We start from the raw sequence: 16,970 nt of genomic DNA, 5'->3' as shown, positions 1-16,970 counted from the left end.
CTTTCAAGTTTTTTTATACATTTTTTTGTACTTGGTGACCATATTGTTGCTGCATACTCCAATCTTGGTCTTATCAAGGTGTTTAGAATTTTCTTCAGGTATGTAAATGCAACTTTGTTCTTATTAAATTATAGGTTTCTCCAAAAATCTTATTTATATGTTTCTCGGGTGACATATTATTCATAACAATGACTCCCAGGTCCTTTTCATTTTCTACTTTTTTTATTCCTTATTCTCCCAATTTATATGATCCTGTTATTCTGTTTTTACTTTTTCCAAATTCCATTATACTACACTTTTTTGTATTGAACTCCATCTCCCACTTCCTACTCCATTCCTGTACTTTATTTAGATCTCTCTGTAGTGATTCACAATCTTCTTCCATGTTCACTTTTTTCAATAGTTTTGCATCATCTGCAAAGAAGCTCATATAGCTCTCAATTCCTTCATCCATATCATTAATATATATAGCAAACATTATTGGGGCCAGAACTGTTCCTTGTGGAACACCGCTTATTACTTCATCCCATTTTGAGTGTTTGTCTCTTATCACTACTCTCATTTTTCTTTCTTGCAAAAAGTCTTCCATCCAATTTAGCAGTTTGCCCTGTATTCCACCTTCACTTTCTAATTTCTTAACCTCTTCCTTACGGTGCCGCCTACGTAGGCAGCATGAGGAGTAAGTGGATACGCGAGGCTGCCATATCGGCGTCTTGATTATATTTATTGTAGTTTTCCCTGCGTAATTGACATACTCTCTAAACTGGCTTCATCACATTTTCTATGGTTATAAAGATTCACGGGTGAAAGAGAGAACGATCGATATAAGCGGTGACTATTTTTTATGATGCGAGTATTATGACGCAACATCGTACGTCTGGCAGCTAATGCTGCCTGCGAGATTTTGGCCCGGAGTGAAGTGGTTAAGCAACTTCTTATGTGGTACTTTGTCAAAAGCTTTTTTTAGGTCTAGAAATGCACAATCAGCCCATCCATCTCTTGTATTATATCTATTAGCCTTGAATAGAAACATATTAAATTGGTGACGCATGATCATCCTTGTCTGAATCCAAATTGTCTTGGATTTAGCACATTGTTTTTTTTTTCTAAATATTTCACCCATCTATTTTTGACAATTCTTTCACAAATTTTTGCTATTGTACTTGTTAGAGAGACTGGCCTATAGTTGTTAGGGTCTTCTTTATTTCCCCCTTTATATATAGGTACTATATTTGCTTTTTTCCAATCTTCTGGAACTTTACCTTCTTTCAAGGAACTGTTTATTATGCTATGTATTATGTCTGCCAGTTCATTCCTACATTCTTTCAAAATCCAGTTTGCTATTTCATCTGGTCCATGTGATTTTCTGACATCAAGATTACTCAAGTGTTTCAATATTTCATTCTTTGTTACTTCTATTTCTTTCATAGGGGGACTTTCTCTTTCCATTCAATCTCTTCAGGTTGTATGTTTTACCTTGTAAACACAGATTTAAAATGTTTGTTCATAATTTCCGCCATTTCAATTTCCTCTGTGTATTCAACTCCTTGTCTTAATTTCTCCAAATCTTGTTTGTTTTTCAGTTGTTTACAAATTTGTAGAATAGTTTTGGTTGATCTTTACACTTTCTATGACATCTTTTTCATAATTTCTCTTTTCCTCTCTGCACGCTTGTACATATTCATTTCTATAACAAGTATATATTTTCCATTTTTCTGGTCTTTTGTTTTTCTTCCATTTGGACCAAGCTTTGTCTCTTTTGTCTTTTATCTCCCTACAACTTTTATTGTACCAGCACTTTACATATTCTTTTTCTTGTTTTTGTCTTGGGACATACTTTTCTAGTTTTTTTTTATAGATTTTTGTCAAAATATTCCATTTCTCTTCTACTGTTGTATCTTTGTGTATTCTTTCCCAGTTTTCATTTTGGAAGAATTCCCTTATTTTATCAAAATTTGCTTTTTCATACATTAATCTTCCTTTTCTATATTGTTCATTTCTTTTCATGTATTTTTTCTCATTTAGTTCTAGTTCTATCAATATATGGTCACTTTTGCTTATTGGTGCCTGGTATTCTATCTTTTCCACTATTTCAGGTTCTGTTGTGATTATTAGGTCTAGTCTCGATGGTTCTTCATTTCTATACCTAGTATTCTCTTGGATCCATTGTGTGGTCAGTAATCATCTCAAGTAGAACACTTCCCCATGAGTCTTCTCCACCCTTTACGATCATCTCTTCCCAGCATATTTCTTTGCAATTATAGTCGCCCATCATAACTATTCTTCCTCCATCTTCCATTATCTTGTTTAGTGTTATTCTTGTGTCTTCTAACATGCTTTTATGTTCATTCTCTTCCCACGAGGCTGTTTTTGGGGGCACATAGTTTATTACAAACTTTCTGCTCTTCTTATCTCTATCTTCTACTTCTATCATAATCATCTCTACTCTATTGTTCCCATATGTGACACTCTTCATGCTTATATCCTTCTTAGTCAGGAACATAACTCCACCCCCTTGTTTTATCTCTCTGTTTCTAATCCAATAATTATATGCATTGTGTCCTATGCTGTTGGGTGGTAGTGGACCTTTTAATTTTGTCTCAACAATTCCCATTATGAATAGAATCATCCGTGATTAACAAATTTCCAAATTTCAATATATCTCATGGACAATGGTCACCTGACTGCATTACCACCTGGGCAGTCAACAAATTACTACCATCTCTGGTGAAGGCGGGTGACCTGCCCCGCAAAGCATTAGACGCTACCTGAGTCCTATCCATGTTCCTTCTTTTACTGTTTATAAGACATGCCTTTTGCTCCTCTACTCTGTTTTCCACTGAAGAGGATCACAGTCCATGATCGAAATATATGGAATCTATTTCATTTCTTCTTATCCAACACAGTGGGTTTTTGTTGAAATTTACAAATGTGTTACGACATTACTTTGTAGTTATGTGTATATATATGTATATATATATATGTGTATATATATATATGTATATATATGTAAATATATATATATATATATATATATATATATATATATATGACATAAGCAGAATAGGAAACACAGGTATGCTTTTTCAAAAGCATACCTGCAAAACTTGTCGGGAATAAACTCAAGACTAAAACTCCTGTGTTTCTTATTCCGCTTACATCAACCTGTCAGAATGTATATATATATATATATATATATATATATATATATATATATATATATATATATATATATGACATAAGTGGAATAGGAATTACAGGAGTCTTTGTCTTGAGTTTATTCCTGACTAGTTTTGCAGGTATGCTTTTTCAAAAGCATACCTGAGAAACTAGTCAGGAATAACCTCAAAACTAAGATTCCTGTGTTTCCTGTTCTGCTTACATCAACTTGTCAGAATGTCTCAGCATGTATAAATATATATATATGTACATGCATATATGTATGTGTATATATATATATATATATATATATATGTATATATTATATATAGATATATATATATGTATATATTATATATATATATATTATATATATATATATATATATGATATATATATATATATATATATGTATATATATATATATATATGATATATATATACATATATAATGTATATATATATATAATATATATATATATATATATATATATATAAATATATATATATATATATATACCAAAGGGTTTTCTCCCTTTCATGGGGGTTAGCCAAAAAGAAAAAGGCATAGGACCCACTCCCACCCATTCTATTCCCTATATATTCCTCTCCCCTCCAACCTCCTTCCCCATTATCTTGGTAACCTCCTGGATGACAGGTCATCCCTGCATCCTGTCCACTGCCCTGGGTCAGAAGCAGTGTCGCAAGACACAGCATATCCTCAGCAAGGCTGCTTCATAAATTCGGTGACCCCTCATGCAGAAAAGGAGAAGACGGGGAGAAATCCCTTCGGGCTGCGTCAATTTTTTTTCTCATACTTCCTCACCCCCTATCCCCCACCCACTCCCCCCTCATGCATCACAGCACCATCCATACACAACCCTTCTCCATTCACCCCTATCTTCTGTCCTCTCCTGCCCTTCCTCAACAGACATTCCTCTCTTTTGTAATGCCCCTTTCACCCCATCCATCCATCTCATCCTAGGACGCCCCCTCATATTCACTCCTTCCACCTTGGCCTTCCACACCTCTTTTACTAATCTTTCTTCACTCATTCTTTTCATGTGTCCAAACCATCCTAATGTTCTTTCATCAACCCTATCTCCCAGCTCCATTTCCACCCCTGATCTCCTCCTCACCTCTTCATTTTTCACTTTATCTAGCCTAGTAACCCCTATCATACTTCTCAGACATTTCATCTCAAACACATTCAAACTCCTTCTCTCTTCCTCTCTTATGTTCCATGTTTCTGCCCCGTACAGTGCTGTTGGCACAATCACTCCTTCAAATAACCTCCTCTTAGCATCCATTCCCAGATGTCTATTTCTCATTACATTTTTTAATCCACCAAGGCATTTACTTGCTTCTCTCAATCTACATTCTACCTCCACCCACACTCCTCCCTTTCCTGCCACATTCTCACCCAAGTATCTAAAATTATCCACTTCCTCCAGTCTCTCACCCTTAATGCTCACTTCCATCTTGCTGTCACTCTCTCCCCTTGTACATCTCATCACCTTACTTTTGCCCACATTTATGTTCAGCTTCCTTCTTTCACACACCTCAAATGCTGTCACTACCTCAGTCCCTCCTCTGATCCTGCTACAAGCGCAGTGTCATCAGCAAACAACAACTGGCTTTTTTCCCACTTTTCTCCATTTTCTTTAACCATCTCCAATATATATATATATATATATATGTATGTATGTGTGTATGATATGTGTGTGTGTATATATATATATGAGTATATATTTATATATATGTTTGTGTGTATATATGTAATATATATGATATATATGTATATATATATATATATGTATATTGTTGAGACATTCTGACAGGTTGATGTAAGCGGAATAGGAAACACAGGAGTCTTAGTCTTGAGTTTATTCCTAAAGGACTACACAAGAAACAACGGAAAATAATTGAATCACTTTACATTGCCAACCACAAAAACACAAACAAGAGAACTGGTGACTCGAAATGGACAAAATCTACCGCGACACTTCGGCCTACCCTCTCCAGCTTTCTTCCTTTCACTCTGAAGTTCCTCCATGCTACCTTGCCCCAACTTTTTATCATGATTTATTCTTTTAATGCTATTTGTTACTATTTATTTTCAACACTATTATTATTATCATTGTTATTATAACTATTATTTATTATTTCTATCATTATATTTATAATTTTATCATTACATTTTTATTTTTATTATTACCATCTTCATTATTATTACTTTCATTATCTTTATTATTATTATTGTTATTATTATTGTTACTATTTAAATATTTAATTATCATTGTTTTCACTATTATTGTCATAATTACTATTAATAATTTTTTTTTTTTTTTTTTTTTTTTCTTGGTTATTAGTATTATCATTCTTATTATTGTTTTTATTATTATTACTTTTATTTTATTGTTATTATTTCCTGTATTGCTACTATCATTTTTATTATCATTGTTAATATTATTAATTAAATATTTATCTTCATCGTTACCATTACTATTGTTACATTTTCTATTAATAATTTCTTTGGTATTAGTGTTATCATATTTAATTGTAAAAATATCTTCATTGTTACATGAGCCACAATGTGATGTTCACATTCGCCACCAACTATGACAACTCGGAGAGGTGGTGAGGTCCACCCCATGTATATAATGCCCACAGCCCGTTTGTACACATATTCCTTTGAAAAAGCATACCTGCGAAACTAGTAATTTTTTTTATAAGGAATAAACTCAAGACTAAGACTCCTGTGTTTCCTATTCCGCTTACATCATATATGTATATATATATATATACGTATATATATATATATATATATATATATATATATATATATGTATATATATATATATATGTATATATATATGTGTGTATGTATGTATATATATTTACCTAGTTGTATTATACGGGAAGGGAGCTATGCTTGTGGTGACCTGTCTTTGTATCTCTCAGCATCAAGTTTTTTCTTAGAATCTTGAATAGTGTTTGCACAAACTGTTTCTTTGTCTAATTTGTTCTAAGTATCTATCACTGTGTGATTTTTTTAGATCTCTTCAGCAATTATCTTTTTTTAGTTTCTTTTTGTGTCCTCTTGTTTTTCCATTGTCCCATTTCAATAAATCATTCTTATCTAAGATTTCCATTCCCTTCATAATTCTATAGATAGTAGGTCTCCTCTTTCCCTTCTTTTTTCCAGAGTTGGTAATTCTAATTTGGACAGTCTTTGTTCGTATGTCATTTTGGAAAGAGTTGGTGCCAGTTTTGTTGTTGCTCTTTGTATTCTTTCTAATTTTTTTATATTCTTTTTGGTACTGGGTGTCCATAGTGTTGCTGCGTACTCGAGTTTTGGTCTTATTAGTGTAGTTAAAAAATTTTTATCACTTCCTCGTCCAAATAGGCAAATGACACTTTTATTGACCTCAATAAGTTGTAGGTTTCTCCAAATATTTTATTAATATGCTTAACTGGTGTCAAGTCTTTGCTGATCATTGCTCCAAGGTCTTTTTCCGAGTTTACTTTTTTGACCTCTTCACCAATTTTATAATCTCTCGATATTCTGTTTTTACTTTTTCCAAATTCTAGTATACTACATTTATTGATATTGAATTTCACTTCCCACTTTTGAGTCCATTTCCAGATTTTGTCCAAGTCTTGTTGTAATGAGTTGCAATCCTCCTCAGTTTTTACTTTCTTTAGTATTTTTGTGTCGTCTGCAAAGAAATTCATATAACACTCTACTCCTTCATCTATATCATTTATGTATATGGCAAACATGATCGGGGCCGGTACTGATCCTTGCAGAACACCACATTTCATTTCTTCCCAATTTGAGAATTTATCTCTAATTACTACTCTCATTTTTCTCCCAGTCAGGAAGTCTTTCATCCATTCCAATAATTTTCCTCTGATGCCACCTATTGAATCTATCTTCCTTATCAAATGCCTTTTGTAGATCCAGAAAGGCATAGTCTACCCATCCCTCTCTTGTAATATGTCAATTAATCTTGAGTAGAATCAGATCAAGTTTGTTGTACATGATCTTCCTTGTCTTAATTCAAAGGGAAGAACCTACATGAAAGGAATATAATAGAATCACGCTTGATATTAGGCACTTTTGATGAAAATATAAATCTAAGCTATGGACATTTTAAATGTGATAAATTGGTAACCCAAATGGTGACCCAGATGTTCCTGCCAGATTGAGCCATGTGTTGGTCAGGTCGATGGAGGTAAGGTCAACCCCCCCACATTGTATAGTCTCCCCCCTCCCTGATATATTTAAACACAACTCTGTATCTCTTTCATTTAGTCTAAAGATGTAATATATGAAAGTACTTACTGTCTACAAGTTTCTCTTCTCCTGTGGTTATTTTGCATTATATATATATATATATATATATATATATGTACATGTATATGTGTGTATAAATTTTGTATTTGTATGCATATGTACATTATTTGTGTGTGTATATATATTATATATATGGTGTGTGTGTCTATATATATATATGTGTGTGTATATATATATATATATATATATATATATTTTTTTTTTTTCCCTCTCCTACTATGAAATGAATGTAATATAATGTGCTCTGTATTTTACCAGGTTTCTGTGATGGTAATTTTCTAGTGTTGGATTATGACATGAATGAAGGTGTACTATTTTATAATTGTTAGTGTTGTGAGCGATTTCTGTGGTGGGTAGGTTTCTGGGGAGCCTGGAAATGTGTAGAGACTGACACCTTCGAGCGACACCTCTGGATGTTGGGATAAGTGAGATGCTCTGGGTGGTGGTTTTTGGTTTGATCCTCTTGGATTCTTTTACTTTTTGAGGGTTCCTCTTTTCACCACCTTTATGCAACCAAACTCATGATTCATATCAAAGTAAACAAGTTGAGGAAAAAGTTCAAATCAAACTTAAGAAATTAAATTAATCACTCCAAAAACATTGAATTTTTTTTTGTAGGATACCTTGTTTGGAGCAAGTCAGTCACAGGATATACTTCAAGCCAGCAAGTTAGACTTTTCATTTGTTAAAGGAAGAAAAAGGAGCTGTCGTATCTTCAGCCAGTTAATCTATCGTTATGGTTCCCTTTAGTTGGAGACCCATGGTCATCAATTAATTGGCCACAGCTACTAATTCCGCCCAATTCACTTCACACCAAACATGTGTAACCTCCCCCCCCCACACACACACACAAATAGACACAGATACTGGCATCACATACAGTATTTCACTAATGTTCTTATATACAGAAATGTGCTATATGCCTTAACACCCATAGAGCAGTCATGAGTGGAGACTTTGGACAAGATGTCACAAACAGACTATGCCCACAGGGCCTCCCATATATCTCTGAGTAGTCATCAGTGTTGAAGAATCAATGTCATATTCTGACCATTCTGGTTGCCACCAGACTATTTTATTAATCTCTCTGGTACCCCTATCATTAACAAAAGGGTTGTTGCCTATCTCTGTTAAACCTCTCTTTGTTGAAGGTACTTTGCTCTTTTTGTGGCTACTCCCTTGGCACTCTCCACTGAAACAAAGGTGTTAGATCCTGTTGTATTAAAATGTTTTCTTATTGGGTGGCCCTATTATCCTATTTCTAGGATGCTTTCTTTATTCCCAAAGCACTACTTCATAGTGAAGGGAAGGAGTGATCCATAAGTCACTTCACACAAAACAATGTGTAACCTCCCCGTACTGGGAGCCACCAAGATTTTTTATTTCCCTGATATTTGATGTATAGCAAAGGAGTCATAGTGCAAGGTTTACCAAGTTGTATTAGTAGTCTTGATATATATATATATAGATTAGGGTACATGTTGCAGTCATTCTATATTTGTTATTTAGTGCTAATGAGTTGACTGAATGACAGCACTTCACAGGTTGTGAATATGGACTGCAAAATATTTTCCTTCACTTTTGACAAACCTCTTCATGAGGAGCTAATTTGTCTGTGTACCTCATGTGATTTCCAGCAAATTTGCTCTCAGAATGGGATATTGTATATACCAAACTGGAAATGAGTTGTTAGTGTAGTGGTGGGCAGAAAACGGTGATGACCCTCCATTGACAAGGAGCTAAGATGAGAGGGTAATAAGGATGGTGGATGGGAGCGGAATGGGCGGAAGTGGGTGAGTGCCTTGACTGGGGGAAGAAGCGTTTGGTATATAGAATAGATAAAAAGTTAATTTATGATATATTCTAAAATTGTATTGTCTTTATTTTGGCAGGCATGGGGATGTGGGTTGTGGAGCAGAAGCGCTCCTGGGCGGAGTGGTTGGTCATCAATATTTTAAGAGTTGGTCCATTACCAAAGCATGTAGCCATCATAATGGACGGTAATAGGAGATTTGCTCGTCAGCAACAGAAAGAGACCATAGAAGGACATACAAGCGGCTTTCAGAAATTGGGAGAAGTACTTCAATGGTGCAGAGATCTCAATATTCAAGAAGTGACTCTTTATGCATTTAGCATTGAAAACTTCAAAAGGTCCAAACAAGAGGTAAGCATATTTATTATATAAGAACAGTTATTTGTTAGGCATAGGTGTTTTTTTTATGTAATATATGATTATTGATAGTCTGTGCCACTCTTTTATACCAAATGGTGTGGCAGATCATCATATTTTGGTGATAGATTGTGGTTAGTTTAGATTCAGATCTTTTGTGCTAGGTACTTAAGATAAACAATGGGTATGGGATGGATGTATGCTTTGACAAGGCCGTTCCTTTATAAGGGAGAAAAAGCCTGAAGGTATGGATGTACTTCAGATCTTGATTTGATTATGAAACTTGACTTTTTGAAATTCCTTAAATTGAAGTCCAAATGTATGTAGGAAATAATATGAAGAGTACATACATATACCTAAAGTCTCTCTCCCCTTCACATGGGGGGTAGCCCAAAATGCACACCCATTCCTCACCAATTCCAGCCCAAGACCCATTTATTGTCCCTTTTATCTTGGCTCCTGTGAATGAAGGGTAATTCCTGTACCCTGCCCACTGGTCAGGTCAGAAGCGATGTAAGAAACTACATAACAAGGCCCAACAGCTGAACCTTGTTTACTTCCTCCACTTCATTACATGGAAATATTCCCCCATTTCAGAATTTACAAAACTAACAAGTAGAAATACCAATGGGCTGCATGTATTATCATCCATTGACAGTTACTTCCTAGTTTCACCTATCGCATGCCTCACCCTTTCCTGCTTGACAGACATTCCCCTTGCTCCTGAGAACCCCTTCACCCAACCCATCCATCCTATTCTGTCTTTCCACCAAGTTCATTCCATCCACCTCAGCCTTCCACAATCTTTTTGCTTATCTTTCCTCACTCATTCTTTTCACATGCCCAAAACATCTCGGTATTGTTCAATCAACCCTGTCTGCCATCTCTTTCTACCCCAGTTCTCCACCTCACCAATACATTTATACACCTTTCTGCTTTCCAGTAATTACAAGTCTGCTCCTTACAGTGTCATGGGTACAATCACCCTTACATACAATCTTCTCTTTGCATTTATTCCTAGATACTTTTTTCTCATGAAACTTTTCATTTACCAAAGATATTTACCTGCTTTTACTACTCTATAATTTAGCCCCACATCTGCTCTATCCCTTGCTACATACCCAAGATACTGAAAGCACTTCCTCCAGCTCCTCTTCTTTAAGACTTTCCTCCAACTCACTGCCACCCTCTCCCCTTGTATGTCTTATCTTGTTGTTGCATATATACTTGCAGCCTTCTCCTTTCACATACCCTCTCAATCTTTGCCAACTGCCGTAAACCCTCCTCTGACCCAGCCACAAGTGCAGTGTCATCTGCAAACAACAACTAGCTCATCTCCCACTTCCTTCCACTCACTTTCCACAAGAAGCTATGATAAAAGGAAAAAATTGAATAATGTATGTTTGGTGCATGCCTTTGCTGGCCTCTTTTTCATAAGAAGGAAGTGGCCTTTTGATATATGTATAATGTACCTTTTAGTAAATATATTTGTGAAAATGGCAGGGATCATGTGAGCAGATTTTTGTTTAGTGTCACATGGATTTAACCCATGGAAAACAATAAAGATGATTGAATAGGGTGGTGGTGGTAGTAAGAAACAGGAAGATTCAAGGGCTTTAGTTTATTATGTATGAGTTCATGGAACTTTTGGGAAGTAAAAAGAAATTCTCACTTGTATTTGTTTTGCATTGGTATATTTTACCTAATCTTGTATTTTTATTTAATAATACTTTCCAGGTAAACGGCTTGATGGCTTTAGCAGCAGAAAAATTTGGAATGCTTCTAAAAGAGACTGATCAGTTGGCAAAGCATGGTGTTCGCATTCAGATCATAGGAGACCTCTCCCTTCTTCCAGAAAATGTACGAAAACTTGCAGCTCAGGCTGTACTGGCCACAGAAGATAACAAAGGTAGCTGTGTTAACCTAGCCCTGGCTTATACCTCAAGGGAAGAAATTAGCCGGGCTCTGTCTGAAACTTGTCGTGGTGTTGCAGAGGGCCAGTTGCAAGCTACAGACATTTCAGAAGTGTTGTTGGAACAATGTTTGTACACCAGAGACTCGCGAGACCCTGATATACTTCTCAGAACATCTGGTGAAGTTAGGTTGTCTGATTTCATGATATGGCAAACAGGATTTTCATGTTTATTTTTCACTAAAGTACTTTGGCCAGAGTTCTCCATATGGCATCTTTTTGCTGCAGTGTTTTATTATCAGCGTCATTATCATACTTTGACTGCAGCTAGAAATGAAAACCTTAATCAAAGAAATTATGGTGAGGAGGAAAGTGATATAGAATGTTGTCGTAGGCGACATGGAGAAGTAACTCAAGAAAATATTGCAGCATATACTAAAGAACGAAATGAAAGGATAGAAATATTTCTTGCTGATCTAAAGAAAAGGAGAAGGAGCCAGTTAAAAGAAATGTCAGAAATATGTTTGACTCTTGTATGATGAAAGGAAATATATATATAGTGTATTTTTAAATGTGTTTCTTTTTCTCAGCCAATACTTTCCTTATATAATAGAGTGGAACATTTTAATTACATGTTCAGAGCAGATGAAACAAGTGTATCTCAAGGATAGCCTACAAAAGTAACTCTTCTCACCTCTTTCTCTATTTTTTCTCCTTTCTTTGTTCTCCCTCTTCTTTTTCTCTACTCCCTCACTTCTCTCTCGCACATAAACACACATGGAGGTGGTGAGGCAACAGTTGGATTGAGAGAGTCTTGGTCTTGACTTAAACATGCCAGTTTTCCTCCAATAGGCCTACATGTTACAGGAACAAGCTTAAAAAAAGATTAAGTTATAAAGCAGTATTGAGAGAGTACATAAGAATATGCAATTTCACATGTAAGCAGGACTGGTACTTAACCCCACAAAATATTTGGGGCTGGCCGATTGTATATTATTCATCACATTGACCTGGCATCAGTCTAGCCTGTACCTGGGGACAGGAGTGTATCCTTACGGTGATATTTTTCAATATTTACATGGACTGGATGTTGAACAGCTGCCAGTGTCATAACAGACTATCCAATGGTAACACTATGGTCACCAATCTTGCCTGCCAGTAATGTAGGAGGTCCTGGTTGCAGTCCACAAGCTGTTGCACAGAGATGCTAGTGTGATTGGATTGTAGGTCAGGACCAAACAGCCCTTAGATGCCTAAGTGCTGCCCCAGGGCAAGGTTCTCAGTGATCAACCCCCCTCCCCCCATCACCACTTCCCATTTCCACCATTCCTTACTGCCTATTATAGCTATTGGCTTGTGAAATGATTAAACAGGTTTTAAATTTTTTTTATTTAATGTCCCTATTGTAGAAAGGATATGGGGAAAATATTTCCTAATCTGATTCAAACACAAAATTAGTATATTATGGTAAAATATTCAGGCCTTTAACCTTTTTTTTTTCAATATAATTATTTTGTCAGCCTTGTGGGCAGCATGTCCAGACTAGAATTGCCACCCCAGGGCATGTGCCCCCCCCCCCAATGTCAAGGCCCTGGGACCAAAACAAGGTATTGGTGTTTGAGGGCTTTATGAATGATGGAATTCAGTTTGTCCATGCAAATAACGAGGGTATTGAGGTTTTGGAAAGTTTCACATATCTTGGTAATGTAGTGCATATTGGACCATATCAGGAAAGCCTTTGAAGGATTGGATTGAGCTGCAGTGTTATAGACTATACACATAGCATTGTCAGTACATGTGTACAAAGACATATCCAAATCTTTAAATTACTTGTGCCCTTTGTCTTGCTGTACAGCTTTGAGACATTGTGTTAACTTGAGGTGGTGTGTCAAAATCTTTAGCACCAAGTGCTATAAGAGAATTATGAAGTATTACTGGTATGATTGATCAATCAATCAACACGTTGCTACACATCTCTCTTGCAGGAAACCCATACCTCCCAGGTAATTTACAACAGATTGACACAAGTCACACAAGGAAGATGTGTTGTTGCCTGGGTGAGGGTAGAGTAGGGCAATGTTGTTGTTGTTGTCATTCCCTAGAATGTCTGTCCAAGCAGTCCCGTCTCCCCAAGGAATGCCACAGCCGAAACTGGGTTTTTCCACAAATCCTTTATAGAGTGTATGTTGTGTTGTTTGCATGCATGATTGTGTATAATGCAGTCTTCCATTATGTGTTGTATGGTATGGGGTGAAGTGTTACATCCTGGGCAGCTGTAGGGCAATGTTAAATGGGGGTATTCTGTCTTCTTTATGATTACATCTAGGACAAATGGGAATTAATATCCATGTGAACAAGTTGCTTAAACAAGGCAAAGGAAACATGGACTGGGAGTGAACTGTTTATTCCTGACGTTTCGTTAATAGACAACATCAGGAATAAATGCTTTACTCCCAGTACATGTTTCCTTTGCCATGTTTAAGCTACACATCTGGGACAATTTAATTCTATCGCCAGACCTATTCTGTGTTGGGACGGTTTCAAAGTTGAATGATGACCTAATTGCAGATATGGGAGGGTGATTCTTGCTCATCATGGGAGGAATTTATTGGGCTGATGTCGGTGGTATTCAGGTGGAGTACTGATTTTAGGGGTTGGTCTTAGTGTGTCTTGTGATTTGAGTATGTATGCATTTTGTAAAGCATACAAACATATACACACTTCAAAAACTTGAAATTAAGTCACCCCACCCACCCATGAAACAGTTGGTGCAACCCCAAAAGGAAAAAATCATCACCAAATCCAGTGCAACGTCATCAATAAACAGATCCAAAATAAGCTTCAAACCAACTCCAGACAACAGGAAAACAAAAGTAATACTGAAAATCAGACTAGACACAAAGCAATTCCCTTTAACCAACATAAATGTTGAAAGGGCAATGGAAAATGGAAATCTCTCGTGCTGAAGACTGACAAAATCTTGAACATCCATCTCGAACACCTTGGCCCAACAGCTATGAAAGCCTTAAACATTATCTTCAATTACTGGATGCTCAATAAAATTTCACTATCTGAAAAAGAACTTGTATAAGTCTTATATTAAAACCAAAAAAATCTCCAGAAAACCCCACATACAGGCCAATTTCACTACTATCCACTATATCCAAGATGGATTCAAAGACGGTCACTCTACCAGCACACTGGTCACAAACATTTCCCAGGATTCAATAAGAAATCACCTACAGAAAGAATCATTATGGTAGCTACTGACATAAACAAGGCATTTGACAACACCACATACTATTAAAAGAGATCATGGAGACCAATAATCATAACAATGATAAATGGTTAACCATCATCTAAGCAGGGAGACAGTGTAGAATAACTCAAAACAACAAAATTTCTGTGACACAGACTACAGTGGGTTTTGATTGAAAAACTTCAGGTTACTTCATTACAGAATGTGTAGACAGCTTCGGGGGTCTGTTGCCAAAAGACTGTTTCTCACTGGATGACAACAGGAGAAACATTGATCCAGAAGGTATGTCCAAGAGTACTCAAGTCAGGAACTACTCACTAATGTGTCTGCCTGTGATGTGGTAAGTGCTCACTGGACTGATTGCTGAAAGTCTACAAGTTCTCGGACACAAAGATAATAACACCAAGAGAACAAATAGGATCCAGGTGAAGGTTCTGTACCATGAAGGACAAATTCTTGATAGACAAACTGGTCATGAAGAACTACAAGGCCAGGAGAAAGAATCTAAGCATGGTATGGACCAAAAGGTCTACTGTCGGCATGCTCTGCCTTTATAATCCTTTGACCATGATAAGGCATTTGATGATACACCTTATTCATGCTTGTTGGAATATCTACTGCTTCAGAGCTGCAGACAAAATAATAACTTTTTGCCAAACACTACAAGACACTAGAAGACCAAATTAACAGCTGGCTGCTTGATGAATAAAGTCAGTATCCAGCAGAGCATCTTCCAGGGGGTTTCCCTGTCCTGTTGTTTGTTTTGATCACAATTCTAATGACCAATGTCCTACAAGGGATGAAGAATGGCTATGAACTCAAGATGGGAAGCATAAAAAATGAACAATCTGCTGTTTATGGATGACTTTAAATTGAAGATGAACTTGAAGAGCATGCAGTGTTGTATGACACCTGGTTTACTGTAAAGGAGTGTGCTGCTTGCCACAGTGCACATTCTTCATAGGGTGTTGGAATCCTAAGATATGCACGTTATCATGTACTGTATTTACCTAGTTGTATTTTCCGGGACTGGAGCAATGCTCATGTTGACCCATTTTTGTATCTCTCTACATTTAGTTTGCTTTTGAATTCATGTATATTTTTGGCATTAACTGCTTCACTGTTCAATTTGTTCCAGACATCAATCACCCTGTGTGGGAAATTGTTCTTTTTCAGGTCTCTTCTGTAACTGTCTCTCTTTAGTTTCTTTGCATGTCCTCGTTTCTTTTTTGTCCCATTTTAATAGGTTATCTCTATCAAGTGCTGGTGCACTGACTATACAGCCCATTTTGAAACCCAGTGTACAATCCAGCAACCATCTAGCCATGAATTAAAAATAATAATTGTTGCCTCAAGTTTTACAGTTGCTGGCAACAGTCCTCAGGCTCTCCCACAGATCTCCCTGGGAAAAAACTTTGGACTATTGTCTGTGTTGTTGGTGTGAGACTGTTTCTGTGTCACCAACTGACAGTAGTAGAAGGGGAACAGTCACTGGTTGTTAGCTGTCCATGTGTGAAAATTTGAGAAATGCAGTTGAAGTTGATAGAGAAATATCTTAGTCCCAGTCCAGAGACCAAGTATCAATCTCTCAGACCTGCACCTCCTGATGGAGGTAGACAAGTTTTGAAAAAGGGCAGTTGCATTGTCCATTGTGAAGGACCACCATAAGCAGTTACCCATCATTGGTGATAGGTAGAGGAGGGAGTGTCAACAGTTATCAGCTCTCCATATGTGAAAATGTGAAGGACAAATAGTGAACATTAGAAGATTGGAGTCTTGGGCCAACTCCAAAAATTAAGTACCTGCCATGAGTCACAGCACTTCCATAGATGATGAGATAGTTCTCTCTAATGACCATCTTGTAGTACCAACACATGTTGGTACCACATACTGGTCCTTAGGATTTCTTCAAATGATATGTCCATATCTCTTTCATACCATAATTTTGCCTTCAAAATAGGATCCAGCAGTTATCCAATGTGGTAATGATAGATCATCATAGTTTGGGTTAAAATCTCTACATCTGTTATGAAATCTATTTGAAGGCTCTTCTTTCTAATGCTGGATTTTAGAATCCTGCTATATTCAGAAACTGGTCATTTACAAA

General features: G+C 36.4%; 1 protein-coding gene across 8 annotated transcripts in view; it reads left to right on the top strand.

Moving 5' to 3' along the window:
* The window catches only part of Dhdds (Dehydrodolichyl diphosphate synthase subunit), an 18,661-nt gene extending 6,485 nt beyond the window's left edge, over positions 1-12,176 (top strand). For 7 of the 8 annotated variants that reach the window (XM_076185597.1, XM_076185591.1, XM_076185593.1 and 4 more), the window contains exons 2-3: positions 9,415-9,686; positions 11,430-12,176. In XM_076185597.1, the coding sequence (XP_076041712.1) occupies positions 9,417-9,686; positions 11,430-12,143 (984 nt within the window). In that variant the 5' untranslated portion in view covers positions 9,415-9,416 and the 3' untranslated portion in view covers positions 12,144-12,176. Of the gene's footprint in view, positions 1-9,275; positions 9,316-9,414; positions 9,687-11,429 lie in introns of those variants that run through there. The other variant, XM_076185595.1, reaches the window with a different exon arrangement.
* The last annotated feature ends 4,794 nt before the right edge of the window (positions 12,177-16,970 follow it).

This window comes from Oratosquilla oratoria, chromosome 5 (assembly GCF_046742065.1).
Source record: "Oratosquilla oratoria isolate Oo_2021 chromosome 5, ASM4674206v1, whole genome shotgun sequence".
Lineage (NCBI taxonomy): Eukaryota > Metazoa > Arthropoda > Malacostraca > Stomatopoda > Squillidae > Oratosquilla > Oratosquilla oratoria.
Note: the sequence above shows the minus strand (reverse complement) of the source record. Positions and strands in the feature narration are given on the sequence as shown.